This window comes from Solanum verrucosum, unplaced genomic scaffold (genome assembly GCF_900185275.1).
Source record: "Solanum verrucosum unplaced genomic scaffold, falcon-dt-bn FXZP01000229.1, whole genome shotgun sequence".
Taxonomy (NCBI): Eukaryota; Viridiplantae; Streptophyta; class Magnoliopsida; order Solanales; family Solanaceae; genus Solanum; species Solanum verrucosum.
The window spans coordinates 329,154-347,344 of NW_026020011.1; the positions used below are offsets into that span (position 1 = coordinate 329,154).

The following is an 18,191-nucleotide window of genomic DNA, read 5'->3' on the forward strand; positions in this document are numbered from 1 at the left end:
CTACTTCAACCTCAGACGTTACTACATCTCTTACATAATATTTACAACTTACAATTCAATATTTGTTAGGCCTACACATATATAAACTTTTAAAAACTAATTTAATCAAATTTTCAATATACCAACAAAAATAACCAAGAACAACATTCTAGGAAGTCAATAAAAAATTGGATCAAAATTTTAAAAATAGGTGAGTCAAGCAAATGTGTATGAATTGTTCATGCTTCCCATTATCTCAAAACCTTAGTGGAATAGCATTAACCAAAAAATGGCAAAATCTTTGATATGTTTGGATTATTTAATTTTGAGAGCATCCAAATCATCAAATCAACATCTTAGTTATGTTATATAAACTCCTAATTCCTCCGTTCTAAAACACACAAGAAAAAGAAAAAGAAACAAATATCTGGCCTTAGAATCCAATTCTTCTCAATGGGAATTCAAATGAAGAAGCAATGGCTTCAATTTGCTTGTGCTTTGGCATTTTTCTTGATTGCCACATGCACTATGGCCTATTCACCTTATTCTTATGAATCATCAGATTCAACATACAATAAAGTACCAACCACGGTAGTTAAAAGTGAAGACTTCAAGGTACCCTCAGAGTCGGAAAATGAATATAAGTCGTCATTTTTTTCAAAGAATGATTACTACAAGAAGACATCAGTTTCAGAAGATAATTATAAGAAAGTACCCTTGGTTCCCGAACATGAATCATTCTCGCCAAAGAATGACTACTACAAGAAGCCATCATTTTCAGAAGATAACTACAAGAAGGAATCATATGTTCCAAAAGTACCCTCGATGGCTAAACCGGAATATAAGAAGTCATTTTTTCCAAAATTTGACTACTTCAAGAAGCCGTTAGTTTCAAAAGATAACTACAAGAAGGTGTCATATGTTCCAGAGGTACCCACAAAGCCTAAACCGGAATACAAGGTACCATCTTTGCCAAAGAGTGACTACTATAAGAAGCCATCAGTTCCAGAAAACAACTACAAGAAGATGTCATATGTTCCAGAGATACCCTCGATGACTAAACCAGAATATAAGGAGTCATTTTTTCCAAAATTTGACTACTTCAAGAAGCCATCAGTTCCAAAAGATAACTACAAGAAGGTGTCATATGTCCCAGAGGTACCCACAGAGCCTAAACAGGAATATAAGGTATCGTCTTTGCTAAAGAATGACTACTATAAGAAGTCATCAGTTCCAGAAGACAACTACAAGAAGACGTCATATGTTCCAGAGGTACCCTCGACGACTAAACCAGAATATAAGGAGTCATTTTTGCCAAAATTTGACTACTTTAAAAACCCATCAGTTTCAGAAGATAGCTACAAAAAGGTGTCATATGTTCCAAAGGTGCCCTCGGTCCCTAAAGAAGAATACAAGGTGCCTTCTTTGCAAAAGAATGATTACTACAAGAAGCCATCAGTTCCAGAAGATAACTACAAAAAGGTATCATTTGTTTCAAAGGTTCCCTCAGTGACTAAAGAAGAATACAAGGTGCCTTCTTTGCAAAAAAATGACTACTACAAGAAGCCATCAGTTTCAAAAGATAACTACAAAAAGGTGTCATTTGTTCCAAAGGTGCCCTCAGTGCCTAGAGAAGAATACAAAGTGCATTCTTTGTCAAAGAATGACTACTACAAGAAGCCATCGCCTTCTTCATCACCACCACCTCCATATTATTAAATTTCCATTTTTGATGTTCAACATGCATGTTTCATTTAAGTCCTTCTCCAGCTCAACATATATAACCCAAAGGGTTCTCATATTATGAGTTAGAAGGCGTGATATCAAAATTGTAATTTTTTATTTATTTATATTTCCTTTTCCTACTTCGGTTTGCAATTGTTGTCATTTAAATTCTATAATTTTGAATGTTTCGAGAAATTTGTTTCAATTGACTACAAGTTCTTCTAATTGAAAGTTTACATATGTATATATATTCATCTGAATTAGTCGGACTTCAATACATATACTAGACACAACAATATGAGAAACCAACCATAAAAAAAAGTATATAGATTCATCTGTTTTTTCCAGCAATTGCCAATTTCTTCACATAAATTGAATAGAAAAACACTGGAACATAACAATTTGAGTAGCCTCCTTTGTTGGAGTAGTCATATTGTTGCTTCACTAGAACAAAAATAACTTTTAGCGGTAATAAATATTGACAATAATAAAGAGTGTTAAAGTCTTTACCGGCAATAGTTAAGTTCCATTAGAACCAATATCATTAAAGGTTTTAGGGACATATACAAAGAGTACTAATTGTTGCTAAAATATATATTTAGAGGCAATTAAGAATTAATTACCACTAATGATCATTTTTGATGTAGTGCTTGTTCTTGTGAGTGGCATTGTTTCAGCCAATATTGAGATGGGGAACAAGCAATTGTTTAAATCATCAGATGGTGTTGGTGCACAGAGTATATTATGGTTGATTCGGTCAAGGTTGCGTCAGTTCGTGATTGGGAGAGACCTACTTCCCCTATTGATAATCAGAATTTTATCGGGTAATTAGCAGTCTATTATCATCAATTTTTTCAGAGCTTCTCTTCCATCGCAGCCTTGTTGACTAAGTTGACTCAGAAGACTGCAATATTTCTATGGACTAATAAGTGTGAGACGATCCTTCAAAAGCTCAAAGAGTTATTGTGTAACACCCCGAATTTTTTTAAGTTAAGACTCGAACCATTATTCATTTGTGAATAAGATTATGTCGAGTGATTCTAAATTTTCTTAGGTGTTAATGTCAATTCTTGAGTGGGCAATTATTCTGGATATGAATTAAGGTCATTAGTATCCCCTATCATAAAGTTGGGTTGAAAGCTTTCATACCGATTGAGTTTCAATATGAGATTTTTTTAGGGTCAACTTCAAATGATCATATCTCTTAGCACATTAAAAATTAGGTTTCCCTTGACCTATCAAATTAAAGGTCTTTGGTTCCTCTTTGCAACCCCGGCAAGTTTACTTAATTTCGAGCTCGGAGTAAAAAGATATGCTTGTTTTAGTGAAACCTCTCTCTTAAGACACCTCAATCGTTTTTAGAAGGACAGTTTAGTCTTTTCCCATCCCTACTAAGCCTAGACACATTTTTATTCACCTAATTAAAGGTCTAGGCTGCGTGAAAACAATTTTTGATGTTCTTTAACATTTAGAGGAATTAGAACAAGGTTTCAAGAAGAGAAAAAAAACTAGGGTTCAAGCGTTCTTCAAGCTTCCATGGATTTCACCAAGAACCTTTGTTCTTTCAAGGTATTTAAGGTTTCTCACAGTGGTGGTTTTTTTTGTCCTCACACCCTACATCTCGATTTAGTCAAGAAATTGTTACATCTAAAGGATCCATTCGTAGTTCTTGATATTGAGTTTGGTTCTTTAACAATTGAGGCTTTTTTATTCTTTTGTTTTGTGAATATTATTATGTTGTTCTTGCTAAGTATCACATGAACCCTATTGATTTGATAAAGTTATGTTTCCAAAGGAATTGTATGAAAGTTCTCATGTATTCGTGTTGGGTTTGAGAATCAAGAAGAGTTTAAGAGAAATTTCCCAATTTTAAACTAAGTTAGGGTCCTAATTTAAGCTTGAAAATTCGTCGGGCTGCTGGGAAAAGGCCTAGGGCTACGCGCCATTGTCACGACCCGAGAGTACCCCCTAGTCGTAACATGGCGTATTCGACCCCGAAGGGGTCTTATACGAGCCACATAGTCATTCATTGCATTCAATAATGAAAATAGTGCGGAATAATAAAAAAAAACTTATTTACATCCACACATTTAAACTTCATTAAAACAACTTTAAAAACACACAGCGGAAGTCTAAGTCTCACATGGCCATCTTAGACACAATCACAGAACTTAAGTAGGGACACGACCCTTTACAATCAAAAGAAGTCTATTAAGTCTATTACAAGAACCTTATCATAAAATTAGAATAGAAAAGTCTTGTCCTCGACATATGAGGACATACCACAAGATCTTGGAAGAAAGCAATCCAACACTTCAAACTAGCTAGGAGGGATCACTTGCCGGAACCTACACTTATAGTAAAAATATGAAGAATATGGGTTAGTACACAAAATGTACTAAGTATGATGACCATGCAAGACATGCTTTAAAAGGGACATTTTGGTTAGAAACCATGCATTATGCCACTTTTTGAAGTACCATGAATAGTTGCATAAAAGACATACAATACAAGCGTAAACATCAAGTAAGTCATAATATTACCTTTAAACAATTTCAACATGAAAACCTTTACCTTGGACCTTCACCTCAAGAAACCCTTATGCTATACCTCGTGCAATGTATGGATGGCGTCCCATACCACCATCCATACTAAGGCACCACATTAAGGTCACTTAAGGTAACTTATCATTCCTTTCTTTCACCTTTGCGCAATATTCATACATAAGAGGTATATCATCACTTAAGACATGACAAGGGAAAATAACTCGTAATATAACCCAAGTATAGCATGCATCTCATATTAAGCATTTGAGAGCCAACATTCTTTAATAACCTCATTTATGCCACAATTGTATCACATACATTAGGATTTAGAGAAACTCACTATGACCCTCTCCAAGCCTACTCGTGCAATGTATAGGTAGCATCCCATACTACTACCTACATTTTGTAGAACCTATCAAGAAACCATAATGAAATCTCGCATGATGGGAAGTAAGCGTTTAACCGACATAGACCATGAGAGTTTGTCATGGAATCCGGTGTCATAAGTCCCCACACCGTAAAGAGGTGGTCTTCTTGCCTAAGGAAGACCGGTATATAGCTTAATGGATCCACTAGCTACCTATGCGGGCACATAGTTTATGGGATAAGGTAGACGATTATTGAAACTCATGCCTAACCATTGGAGGAGTTTCCATCTAACCAAATCCACTCGGTGCTTAGCCTACATTCCCATAGAATAGTTCGTTACCTTGACATTATCACATATGAGAGGTGCCATTGGCCTACCAACTCCAAATTACATTCATTAACACGTGAAAGGGTGCTTTAAGCCTACCGTTTCAAGGTTCATTTAGGAAAGCTCATTAACTCCTCTTGAAAGGGTGCCATGGGCCTACCGGTTCAAGTCTCATCATTAACCTTCATGGAAAGGTGCCATAGGCCTACCGACTCCAAGGTTCATTACTATCATTAATGGAAGGGTGCGATAAGCCTACCGATTCCAAGGTTCATTATTATCATGAGTGGAAGGGTGCTACTAGCCTACCGATCCGATGATTCAACAACCAATAATATAATCATTTAAACAAGAAAATGATGCACAAGCTCTACCAATTCGAGTTATGCAATAAATTGGAGAATCCTTCATATTCTATCATCAACATTCATGAGTGTCAAATTGAGAAAAATCCTTTCAATAATAACACATTTACGTTCATAACATGATCACATTAGCTCCATTGAATGTCCATTCATAAAAATGTCATGTAACACTTATATTTCTCATACTATGCCTTCAAGGCCATGGTCACAATACATTCCATAATTAAACACCTCCACCATAAGTGGATCAAACCAAGCAAGAACAATTTTTTTATCCATAATATGAGATTAAGCCAACTTACCATCCTCCAAATCCATAATCAACAACACTCAAGTCCCAACCATTTTTCTTACCACAAGAGAATTCATCCATAACTTGCCCATAAGGCCACAATCCTCAATTCATCCATATACCAACAATTCATCATAAATAGGTATAGAAAACCATATAAATCAACAATACAATCCAATCTAAACTCAATTTCATCAACATTAAATCATAGGCATTAAACCCACTTCATTAGCAAATTCTAGGCTTTTAATGAAAACATGGGTTCTTGAAGAAGTTTCATATAAAAATCATCTTAAAATCATAAATAGAACTTCAATTCACCAATATAATGACTTTGAAAACATTTTACCCATGAACCCATACCTAGAATAGAAAATAGAAGTTTTGTTCTTTGAAGACTTTTGAAACCCTTTTGAATGGACTCCTTGAAGGAAAGATAATCAAGGATCAAGGGTCACCATACCTTTGCTATGATCTCCCACGAAATTTGATGAAGAAAGCCTTGAATCCAAAGCCCTAGCTCCCACTTCTTCTTCTTCTTAATGGAGGATTGTAGAGAGGGAAATGTTTTAGGGATGAGAATTGAACTAATGGTATCTAGGAAATAATATATGTCCTTTGGAAGAATGGTCCAACACTTAGAAAAAAAATGAGGCGGGTGAACAGTAACCACGCCTACTGGAAATTGCATTTTCCTGCCGAACAGATTTTACGAAAATGGGCATAACTTCTTCGTCCGAACTCCGAATGATATGAAACGAAGTGCGTTAGGTAGCTAACTCAAAGGGCTTTCCATGGATATATTATTGGCCACCCAAATAATTTGTGTGCTAGGAGATATGACCCTCCAAAGTAGACCCTCGAAAAAGGCTTCACTTGGAAATTTCGGATTTTGATACGGTTGCTCTAAAATTTGGGTTAGACCCATTTCCCACTCAATTTGACCCCCTAAACAAGAATATGAAGTCGGATTTTCGAAAAACGAAACGGATTTTTTTATATACAGCTAAACAAGTTTCCCGTAACTTCCGAAGCACATTTTTAAGAACTTTTTGGGTCAAATTCAAATATAATCATTTCATTAAGTTCTCGACTCCAAACTCACATGTGAGGCTCTAGTTTCACTCTATCATTTTCCGGGTCGTTACAGCCATGATAGCACCAAGGCCTGACTTTTGAAGTTCAGGCCTAAGGGCGAAGCGTCAGCAGTTCGCCAAGACCTGACTTTTGAAGTTCAGGCCTGGGGCGACGCGCCAGCAGTGCGTCAAGGCAATGCTTTTGAAGTTGAGGGCCTGGCGCCTTGTGCCAGCAGTACGCCAAGGATTTCTCGGTCAATCTTTCCTTGTTTCATCCGGTTCGTGTTCCTTTAAGTTGTGGCCACGTTTCCTTCTCTGTATTAGCTCTTATAGGCTTCATTTACCTTTGAAATTTTGGCATATCCTAATCACATGTCTTAATGCACGCTCAAAACTAAAGTGAGTTTAAGAGAAAAGTTCAAGAGCTTTTATCGAGTTGATTTGTTCATGTCTATATTTCAGCATGAACCCTATTATTTGAGTATTCATTAAGTTATTGTTGAGAATCTTTTTAACCGAACAATTATCTTAAATTGATTTTCTAAAAAAGTAAAGAGGAGTTTTAAAAAAGTAAAGAAGAGCTTTGAGGAAAGTTTAAAGAGACATTTTGAGTAAAGTTTAGGGAGCTATTGATCCCCAAATTTATCATTTTTACATTAAGAAAAGAGAAATTTTGATTTCTAAACGAGTAATGAGTTCAGAGTTATGTCAGAGCAGTTACCTCTTTTAAAAGGATACTTTGAGCAATTACCTCAAATTGAGAAAGAGTATGTTTTATACATTTGAGCATAAGTATATATTTTTGGGAGTAGTATTGAGCACTGATATGTGGATGAGTTCAGACAACTCACATTGCTCATAAACCATGTAGCAAACATGGGTAAAAGATCTTACTTTTTAGACAATTCTGTATTGCTTTAGAGCAGAGCTTTAGTGTATCCACTTAGTTGAGGTGTTCTATACCCCGACAAGGTATAGGACAGTTTTGGCAGCGCGGGCGAGATGTTGTATCATCACATAGCTCATAGTGATCGTTGTCGGTTAGAGAATTTCTCAAATTAGAGTAAAGAGTAATTTATTGTATTTTATATACATCTTTGAGTTGATATCTTCTATTTATGAAGTTTTAAACATTGCATCTCTTATTATTGCTTTTGTATTGAAGTTGAGTTGAGATGAATATTCTTCCAATCTTATCAGTTCAGTAATTTATGCATTCGGTTTTCCTTACATACTCGAACATTCAATGTACTGATGTCATTCGACATGCATCTTATTATTCTACAAATATAGGTGTTTAGAGTCATCAACAGACGTTTTGTTGATCAGATCACTTTGCACTTCAAATAGCTTGGGTGAGCCTCCTTGCATTCCGGGGGACTTCACATTTATTTTCTATTCAATGTCTTGAGATGTCAGGGTCTTATCCCGATATCAATCTTCAGTAATAGAGGCTTCATATATAGATAGAGTTGATGAGTCTTTCAATATTTACTTTTTCTTTGAGATGTTTTTGCAAACTATTATACTTATGTTATTGAGTATTTTATAGACAGTTTGAGTTGAGTATTTACTTGGAGTCTAATTGTTCATAAAATTTTGTTTTTAAGCCTTTATTGCTTGAGTAAGTCTTCCACTAAGTAGTCAACCAGGCCAAGGGTTAGCTTGGGTGACCATCAATGGTTCTCGAGTTCCAGGCACGTCCAAGGTGTAGGCTTAGGGGATGACAAACTTGGTATCAGAGCACATAATTCAAGTTTCATAAGGTGTCTATGAAGCCATGTCAATAGGATCTTATTTATGGTTGTGAGGGCTCGACTTCTATAAATAGGGGACTACAAACATTTAAGAAAAGTTTTCCATCTTTTATACTCTAAATCGTGCAATAGAACTATACCATAAGGAACTTATTCAAACTCGTGCGTTTCTTTAATCCATTTGACTACCCCTCATACTCAAGATGGTTGAAAAGCAAAGACTTGATCCTTATCGATAAGTTACTCTAAAAAAAAGTCTTCAGAAAGTCATGAGATTGCAGATAGGCTTGAGAGAAGCATGTGAGTGAGCTTAAGTGTTGAGATTCGAAAGAATGCACTCTTATTCATATGAATCGTGCGTTCAAGCTAAAAGCGAGATGTACTCCTTTCTCTAAACCTTGTTTCAGTTGAGATCCTTATGAGAAAGTGTGTTTTAACGCTTGGGTAGTATTTTCACCCGAAAAAATAGTATGTGTTGTGATGCATTCATCCTCATGCAGCATAACATTGTTCATGAAAATATGAGAAAGTGGAGAAATACTCTCTTTTAGAAAGAAAATGTAACATTACTTATATCCTTGACCACGATCTAGGTGGCAAGTTGATGAGACATTAAGATTATGAGATTGGTAGATGGACTGTGAGTCCCCTATGAGTCCTTGTCTAAAAGCTAAATACTCAGCAATGTGTATACGATAGGTTGTGTGACGACCTTGTGTTCCACCACATCATTTCATCATTCATTACATTGCATTTGGCCAGCTTTGTTGTGTTGTGTGCCTTAATTTTTTGTATCTTTTTGTGTTAACTTTATTCACGTTGTTGTTATATAAACTGGCGGCACCAATGCTGGGATGAGATTTTTTTTGCGTGCAAGTGGAAGCGTTTCATAGTTTATTTCTTAAGTCTGTTTAATTGCTTATACGTACTCAGTCGGTCTAACCATACTTATGGATTGTACTCACCCCTACTTCTGTTGTCCCTTTTGATGTAGATCCTAGTCAAAGTGATCCTCGTAGTGGCTAATTGAATCTAAGGGTTTCTTCTTTTTCGGAGTTGTGGTGAGATCCTACTTTTCGCATCGCCATTGGTTTCCATCTATATATCATTTACAGTCTTTAATTTCTTTTTGAAGACTTGAGATGCATTTCAGAACCTAGAAATGTATTAGATGCTCTTTATTTATGCTACCAGATTTTAAGAATTTCTTTGTTATTTCTTACGGGTTGTGGCCCGACTTCCCTTTAGGAGTCCCGTATGTGTATTTCTTTCGGCTTACACACTATTTTGGGGCTTCAAGGTGTGTTTCATCATCACCTTGGCTTTTGAATTGTCACATAGAATATTTATTCTAATTTTCTACTCTTGTTGATATAGTGAAATTATTCATGTATGCATGTGGATTAGGTCATTCTGACTAAGCACTTTAAATTTTTGTTTTCCTTATTTCATTTACTTTCGTTGTTATCAACTTACTATTATCTTTGTTATTGTCATCACAACATTGTTAGGATAAAATATGCACTATCCGAATTGTTGATCCTAAAAATTAGTATATTGGTGTTATGTAATATGCATTATATATATATATATTAAATTTTCAATTATAAACATTAATTAGTCTCAACACAACATGCAATTTAGCAATCCATCAAAAATATTTTAAAAGGAAATTTTGACATATTGACCAAAATTGTTTGAATGTGGTGCGCGGTGACTATATTCTGATAGGGGTGAATATTGTATTAATATAGTTTGTATAGTGTAAAATCGGAAAGATAAATACTAAGAATGAATCGATGATTAATATAAATTATTTCATTAAAGTAAAATAAGAAATTTCAGATTAAATGAAGTAGTCTTTCAATTTTAATTTTATGTTTGAGGTCGTGCTCAGCACAAGTATCACCAATGGTTACTAACAGAGAGGAAATTAAATTAAATATGAATATAAATCCAATTCATGTATATATTCATTTCTCAGTATAATATTAAAAGTTTCTTAATGAATTGCAATAATTGGCTTAAGACCTCACATATCAGATCGTGAATTCTTTCAAATCCTTTATTTTACTTGATTATTTTGAAATATAATTAATTAAATTCACCAGAATTAATATATTATTCTTTACTATGAATAAGTTTGATGTTTAAGGACATTGATTTTTTATTTTATACATGTCTTGAAACTACATAATGAATTTTAGTTCTCGGGTGATTTAACATTTAGAAAAAGAATAATTATAATTGAAGAAATTTATTTCTAAACTTCTGGTGGGAAGCACGTTATAATAGGACTTCACCTTTTAGGATTCAAGATTTTTAATTTTGACCGTAAAATTGAATTGAATTTTAAATTTCGAAAAAAAAAATCTATATATTGAAAAATTATATAAAAAACATACTATAATATAAGTTATAACAATATAATAGTTCAAAATATTTAGCAATTATACAAAAAAAAATTGTTTAATTGTTAAATCCGAACATCATCAATGGAACGAAAAAATAACTTTTTTTTCTAATTTATTGAGTGATTCTAATTTTTTATAGAATAATTATTAGAAACAAATGGGTATAATAATTATTTTGATGGATTGGGGTGAAAAGCTTGAGGGATATTAATATTTTAAGGTTTGGAAATATTTTTTAACTCTTTAAAAAACGTGGAAATAAAAAAATGACTTTTATCAGAATAAAAAAGAAAACAAATCACGTTATCAACGGAACAAATCCAGCAGGGTCATATATATTTTATATATAAATAAATAACTAGGAAGTTAAGATGGCTTCGGGAAATGGATTATTATTTCATGATATACAAGGTTTAATACCCAAGATTTGAAGGTGGTGAAACGTAGCGACAGAATCAGAATTTCGATTATGAAGGGTTAAAAGTAAAAATTAGGCAAATGACATAGTATAAGAAAGAAATTACTTCATTTCCCTACTCTTTCATTAATTACCAAAAATCCCTTTTTTTAGTGTTTTTCAGATACATAATATAGCAGTGTGGATACTTAATATAGCAGCGCAGATACTTTAATTAATAACGGGTGGATACTTAAATTATTAAGTTGTTAGCAGCACGGATACTTAATTAACGGGCGGATGCATAATATAGCAGCGCGGATACTTTAATTAATAATGGACGGATACTAAAATTATTAAGTTGTTAGCAGCACAGATACTTAATTAACGGGCAGATGCATAATATAGTAGCGCGGATACTTTAATTAATAACAGGCGGATACTTCTAATAAAGTATCCGATTAAGTTGAATTGGGGGAAAATAAGGGGTTTTTGTATTTTAGTAAAAGAGTAGGGAAATATTGAAAATAGGTAAAGAAGTGTTGTGTATTTAAGTAATTTTTCCTTAAAATATAAAGTTGAGAAGTGTCAATATGTAATATTCTTCATGTCTTAATTTATGTGACACTTTTTTTCGAGAATCAAATAGTTTAAGTTTGATCGAAATTTTGTGCATGGAATCTTCAAGATATTTGAAATTTATTTATTTATTTATAAACTATGTGAAAAGTACTATAATTCACAATAATTGTAATTGAAAAATATTCACAATAATTGATAATTCAAAATAGTTAAAAGATATATGAAAAATTTTATGATCAAAGATAGATTTATTTGAATTTCAAAATGTGAAAAGGGTCACATAAATTGGGACGAAGAAAGTGTATATATATATATAAATATATAACTTTTCTTTAAGGTTAACGATTGAGTACACGTGCACCCCCAATTTTACACGTGTGCCTTCATCGGAAAATTTTTGCGAGTATATATGATAAATATCGATATTTTCGGACATATACTAATTTTTGAACAACCTTGTAATACTAAAGAAAGATAGGGCAATGGTTAAGGCTGTTCAAAGTTGCCTCAAAGGCCCGGACTAAGACGTTTTGTTTATTTCTTTTAAGTTTCATATTTTAAGAGAACAAAAGTGACGTTCCAATTTTTTTTAATCTGACCAGCAAGATTTATTTTTTTACTTGTCCTAAAGTATAAACACTCTTGACGAAAATTCTGGTTCCGCCACTGATGACAACCCTTAAACTTTCAATGGATGGGTTTGAACACATGACTAAGTGTTCTTATTAATTATATACACCTTTGCTCTTTGATTTTTTTTGGCATGTTCTTAATTAATTACTTGTGACATAGATAAGTTAACCACTTAAAATATACTATTTCTTTTTATTATATATATATAAAGTCTTAATAATAAGCTGTAAATCCCATACATGTTTCAATTGAGGACAATGTATATACTTAAAGAAGATGAAATATTTTAAGTAAGTAACTTATATATGTAATGAACATAGATCGCATAACAATTTTTATAATTTGAGCTAAAAATGTTTAATAGAAAAACTTTATTATATGTACAGATATTCAATTTTATTGAGCCAACCATTAGCCAGACTGTCAAAATGAAGTTTATCAACAAATTTTAAAAAGTATTTATGTATTGGGAAAATGCATAAGTACCCCCCCAGCCTATGCCCGAAATCCCAGAGACACACCTAACCTTTATTAAGGTCCTATTACCCCCCCGAACTTATTTTTTTATTAATTTTTTACCACTTTTTGACCTACGTGGCTGAGTCCGTGACTTCACCTATGTTAGGCGCGTGGGTGCAATTTTTAGACAACACTGACCAATAAAAATTGGCCACGTGTTAAAATAAACTTTATTGTTGTTTATTGTTCTTCATCTTTAACTAAGTTTTCTTCTTCTTTATTGTTCTTCATCTTTAACTAAGTTTTCTTCTTCTTTATTGTTCTTCATCTTTAGAAAAAAAAACCTCCATTATCATTATCATTCAAGTTAAATTTCTTCTTGCTTCGAAAAGGTAAAGTAAAATTTTAATATATTCTTTATATTTACACCTTTTTATTTCGATTGTTAGTTCTGATTTTAAATTTCTTTCACAATTTTTATGTATAAATATTAGGGTTATGACAAAATCCGAGTTGAATAAGTTGTGTATGGATGAGAATGATTCAATGATCAATGCGGAAGTGCGATGCAAGCATGGAATCTTATTGCAAATGCAGACGTCTTGGTTAGATCGCAATCCCGGAAGACGATTTTGGTCTTGTCCTCACTATGAGGCCACGAACTGTAATTTTTTTAGATGGAGAGACAAGGAGAGAGTCGATGAAAGATCTCGGTTTATTCTTCCGAAATTGGTGAATAGGATTAATGAGTTAGAAGAAAAATATGAGCGTGTGAAGATGCAATTGGAACAGCTTGATAATTCCAACATTGAACAGTCAAAACAAGAAAAAATTCCTTTGGATGAAGGTGAAAGTCTTCGAAATCGTTATGAAAATCTCAACATCAATTCAAAGGGGAAGGGTTGTGCTATAAAAGAAATGGGTGATTTGAAAGAGAAGAAAATGAAAGGGATGAAAATGAAGAAAAATGATGAAGGCTGTCGTTGTTTTGGGAAATTTCTTTGTTGTTTGATGATTTGTTTTGTTGTTATATTTGTTAGCTTTCTAACCCAAGTTGGTAGGTTGAAGGATCAAATGAAATTGCCATTATTTTGTGTGGTATTGAAACCTTTATTTGCTCTACAGTAATGAAAATTTGAATTTGTTTGTGTTTGAAAATGTCTTAATTCTCTATTTGCCATGATTTGTTTGTGTTTGAAATTGTAAAATGAAGTAAGTCAAGAGGTATTAATCACAGTACCTATTCTCCCAACAAAGCTACACAGAAATAACACAAAACACATTGCATAAGTACCCAAAATTGCAGTACCTATTCTTGCAAATAAAAATAAAGCTTCACATAAATAAGACAAGTCACATTGCATAAGTGCCTAGAATTTCATTACTTAAGAGCAAATTTTCAGTACAAAATTGATTCTAAAAGTGAACTTAAAAGCAAAATAAAATTTTCACATTGCATAAGTACCCATAATTTTAGTACTATTTCATACATACATATAACAAAAAAAAGGAAATAGTTGTTTTTCCTTCAAACATGAAACAAAATAGCACTTATAGTTGCCACCAAAACAGTACTAAGAAAACACCATTGCTATCAACATTATAGTTTCCATGGGTCTCGAGGCTGTGAAGAGGAGGAATCATTTGGGTTTGAAAGCCTTGATTGATCTCTAATATGTTGGAGCATTCTAGTTGTGATTGCTTGATTTCCTTTCCACTTCAATCCACTTGTTGGTTTGAAACCAACATCCCCAGTTACAACATTTGATCTCAAAACTCTTTTTGGTCCAGCTAATATTTTGCTACTTGGCAGTCCAGGCTATAAAATTTTTAGAGAAGTAAGGTATTAGAGAACAGATGTTATTAAGTCATTAGGGTACAAACATTATGAATGCATCACAATACTTACATTGAAAGTTTTGAGACCATTTTCAGCTTGAAACACACCCATTCCAGTTACTCTTGGCCTTTTAAATTGAGTTGTGTTTCCAACACCCTTTCCTTTCCTGGCAGTAGCAGTTTCCTTTGGTGCAACATTTGTATTCTGGTCTACACCCTGTGTTGTACTACCTTGAGAACATGTAAACCAACTTTCAAGTGGATGATTAATACCTCTTGCTGCACTTCCCAGTCCCCTGCCCCTTCCTTTACCACTCCAGGCTCTTGATGATACTCCAGCACCACTTACACTTGCACTTGCTTCATGTGTTGGTGTTCTTGAAGTTGTTGGAGGTGCAGTGGTTCTAGGTGAAGCCCTTGATGCACTTGCACTTGCACTTGCTTCATGTCTTGGTGTTCTTGAAGTTGTTGGAGGTGCAGTGGTTCTAGGTGAAGCCCTTGATGCACTTGCACTTGCACTTGCTTCATGTCTTGGTGTTCTTGAAGTTGTTGGAGGTGCAGTGGTTCTAGGTGCAACCTTTGATGCACTTGCACTTGCACTTGCACTTGCACTTGCACATGCACTTGCACTTGCACATGCACTTGCACTTGCACTTGCACTTTTAGGTCTGCCTCTCCCCCTTTTTGCAACAGGCTCACTCTCAATATTTGTTGATTTCTAATTTGCAAAAAAACATTTATTATATTAGTAAATTGATTAAACTTTAAAAGTAAGTGACAAAATAGTAATGTACCTTTGGTCTTCCCCTTCCCCTTCCCTTTCTTGAGCTTGATGGTTCTTCAACATTTGAAGTAGGGGTAGCTCTATGTTCCTCGGCAATAGAACCAACTCCATCACTCCTTCGTAAATGACAACTTCTTTTGTTGTGACCTTTAACATGGCAAAGACTACATGTCATAGTTAGTCCAGTTTTAGACAGCTTACCAGACACCTTAGTTTCACCAGCCTCTTTCCTTCTCAGCTTTCTAGGCCTACCTGGCATTTTTTTAATCACTAGTGGAGCAACTAGAGGATTTCTTGATTCTGGCCACATTGGCATGTTATTCATAGGTTGTATGAAATGTGAGTAAGCCATCAAATACCTCTCTTTAGAGTAGCATGGATGAATGAAATCATGTGGATCATATTGTCTATGCAACATTGCAGCTAAGGCGTGTGCACATGGTATTCCCTTCAACATCCAAGATCTACAACTACACTCCCTCTTTCTCAAACATACAGTGTGTTGTTTGTATCCATCTAAAACCTCATATCCAGTTACTCCATTAAACTCAATGTTACATGCCATTGACTTATCAATATTTTCTTCTAATACTTTCATTGCCATTGGAGAGAAGTTGGTTATCCAAGAGTTTGGAAATTCACTTAACCTAGCTAACCTAGTCATGACCTTAATCCTTATCTCTTCAAGCATACTAATAATGGTTTTATGCCTTGCAGACAAAATCCAAGCATTAAAGCTCTCACACATATTATTATCTATTGTATCAGACTTAACTTCACAATTAAAATACACTTTGCACCAATATTCTTTATCATAGTAAATTAGATCATCCACTATACCCGTACCTAGTTTAGACAGCTCTTCCAGATTTTGTCTGAATTCAGCTTCAAAAGTACTTCTAGCACACTTCCAGAACAGTTTCTTCCTTTGCAGCCCTTTCCAATTCTGTGACCAATTTGCTAGTATATGCCTAGCACACCTTCTTTCCTCACAAGCTGGCAACAACTTCTTAATAGCTAAATCCAGTCCCTACAAGTTACAACAAACATTAAATAATAAAGTTGAAAAAATAGTAAACCAACAGAGAAATAAAAACAAGTTTACCTTTTGCATGTCTGACATAATGGTGAAATTTGTTCCATCTCCTAATCCCAAATCTTCTTGCAACAGAGAAATAAACCAACTCCAACTGTTTGTGTTCTCATTTTCAACTACAGCCCAAGCAAGTGGAAGCATTTGATTATTGCCATATTTGGCCACTGCAATAAGTAATTGACCCCTGCATACCCCCTTCAAGAAACAACCATCCAAACCAATACATTTTCTAGCTGACATGAATGCCATCTTGAGTGCAGCAAAATAGATGTAAAATGCCTCAAATACTACCCTACCATCTTCATTAGCTTCACCAAGTTTCACCACACAAGTACTCCCAGGATTAGACCTTAACAACTCATCCTTATAATCAAGAATTCTCCCAAACTCCTTAACATGATCACCCATAATTTCATTCAAAATTTTAGCTCTTGCTCTTCTAGCTGTGGTCTTACCAACATGCACATTATACTTCTTCCTGATTAACTCTTGCAACTTGAACACTCTGATATTTGGTTGTTCAATCACTTTATCTTTAAAAACACTAGCAATGAATTTAGAGTTGCACAAGTAATTTCTAGAAGCCTTTTGACATAAATGTATTGGCATGTAAGTCTTAATAACAAAGTTGTTAGTCTTCCTGTCCAAACTTGCATATAACAACCATTTGCAATTTACCTTGCAACATCTCACCCTTACTCTAGTTGGCTCATTCACACACTTTTCAATCTGAACCCTTCTCTGAATTGCATACTTAGTGACTGCCAATCTAAACTCTTTTACACTTTAAAAAATCATACCCAATTGCCACACAATCTTCTTACTGTTGGGATCAAATTTGACACTGTCTATGGTATGTTTTTTCCTTTTTGTGTTAGGCAGTTTCAACCTCATTTTTTCACCTTCTTCAAGACAATTATCATCTGTGTCAGTTTCAAAACTACAAGCATCAGAACTTGCATAATATGGTTCATCACCCCCTAGCCTTCCTTCTAAAGTATTTGTATTGATAGCAGTCTCATCAAACCCAAGATCTGCTCCAGCATTACCACATGGTACTTCTTCAGTATCTGCAGGAATTCTCTCCCTTCTTTTCCTCCTCCTCAGAAAGGATCTTTTTTCAGCCATCAGGTGAATAAGCTCCTCATGAACATCACTACAATATTGATCATCTTCAAGTAGTTCACTATCTTCAGAATCATCACTCTCTTCAGTTGACTCATCAGATTCTTTTACAGAGTATTCACTATCTTCAGAATCTGATGGATCAGTATTTGGAGCTGTTGGGTTTGATGTAGAAGGAATATTTGAGGTAGTATTTAGAGATACATCTACCCCATTAAAAGCAGCCTCACCTACTTCATTATATTCAATGTTTTCACTAGCCCTATTTTCAGTGGTCCCAACTTTATTAAAAGTTGCACCAGATTCCTCTTCAGGCATGTGGACATATACTTCCAAAACAGCCCCATTTTGCAAACAATTACACATTGCTAAGAGAATATCATCATTGTCAATATCTCCTAAGATGCAACTATTAGGTGGCCGGA

At 34.3% G+C, this 18,191-nt stretch overlaps 3 protein-coding genes and 1 pseudogene across 3 annotated transcripts; 2 read left to right on the plus strand and 2 right to left on the minus strand.

Annotated features, from left to right (window-relative positions):
• Positions 1–432: 432 nt before the first annotated feature.
• On the plus strand, positions 433–1,698 carry LOC125820244 (protein PELPK1-like). The gene is made up of 2 exons (XM_049499678.1): positions 433–1,251; positions 1,366–1,698. The coding sequence occupies exons 1-2, from the start codon at positions 433–435 to the stop codon at positions 1,696–1,698; spliced, it is 1,152 nt and encodes a 383-aa protein (XP_049355635.1).
• Positions 1,699–2,332: 634 nt separating this feature from the next.
• LOC125820290 (uncharacterized) lies at positions 2,333–14,050 on the plus strand. The gene is made up of 2 exons (XM_049499734.1): positions 2,333–2,466; positions 13,372–14,050. The coding sequence occupies exons 1-2, from the start codon at positions 2,333–2,335 to the stop codon at positions 14,048–14,050; spliced, it is 813 nt and encodes a 270-aa protein (XP_049355691.1).
• A 320-nt stretch (positions 14,051–14,370) lies between these two features.
• On the minus strand, positions 14,371–15,804 carry LOC125820254 (uncharacterized; annotated as a pseudogene).
• Positions 15,805–15,827: 23 nt separating this feature from the next.
• LOC125820291 (uncharacterized) lies at positions 15,828–16,890 on the minus strand. The gene is made up of 3 exons (XM_049499735.1): positions 16,651–16,890; positions 16,042–16,575; positions 15,828–15,845 (listed from the first exon to the last, which is right to left on the minus strand). Exons 1-3 carry the CDS (start codon positions 16,888–16,890, stop codon positions 15,828–15,830), a joined length of 792 nt encoding a protein of 263 aa, XP_049355692.1.
• Between the last annotated feature and the right edge of the window lie 1,301 nt (positions 16,891–18,191).

Excerpts from the sequence above, each read along its gene's own strand:
- LOC125820244 (XM_049499678.1), top strand. The coding sequence starts at position 433 with ATGGGAATTCAAATGAAGAAGCAATGGCTTCAATTTGCTTGTGCTTTG. Across the intron at positions 1,252-1,365 it reads AGACGTCATATGTTCCAGAG|GTGCCCTCGGTCCCTAAAGA; the intron begins GTACCCTCGACG and ends TATGTTCCAAAG.
- LOC125820291 (XM_049499735.1), bottom strand. The coding sequence starts at position 16,890 with ATGGCATTCATGTCAGCTAGAAAATGTATTGGTTTGGATGGTTGTTTC. Across the intron at positions 16,576-16,650 it reads TTATGTCAGACATGCAAAAG|GGACTGGATTTAGCTATTAA; the intron begins GTAAACTTGTTT and ends TGTAACTTGTAG.
- LOC125820290 (XM_049499734.1), top strand. The coding sequence starts at position 2,333 with ATGATCATTTTTGATGTAGTGCTTGTTCTTGTGAGTGGCATTGTTTCA. Across the intron at positions 2,467-13,371 it reads TTATGGTTGATTCGGTCAAG|TTCTGATTTTAAATTTCTTT; the intron begins GTTGCGTCAGTT and ends TTCGATTGTTAG.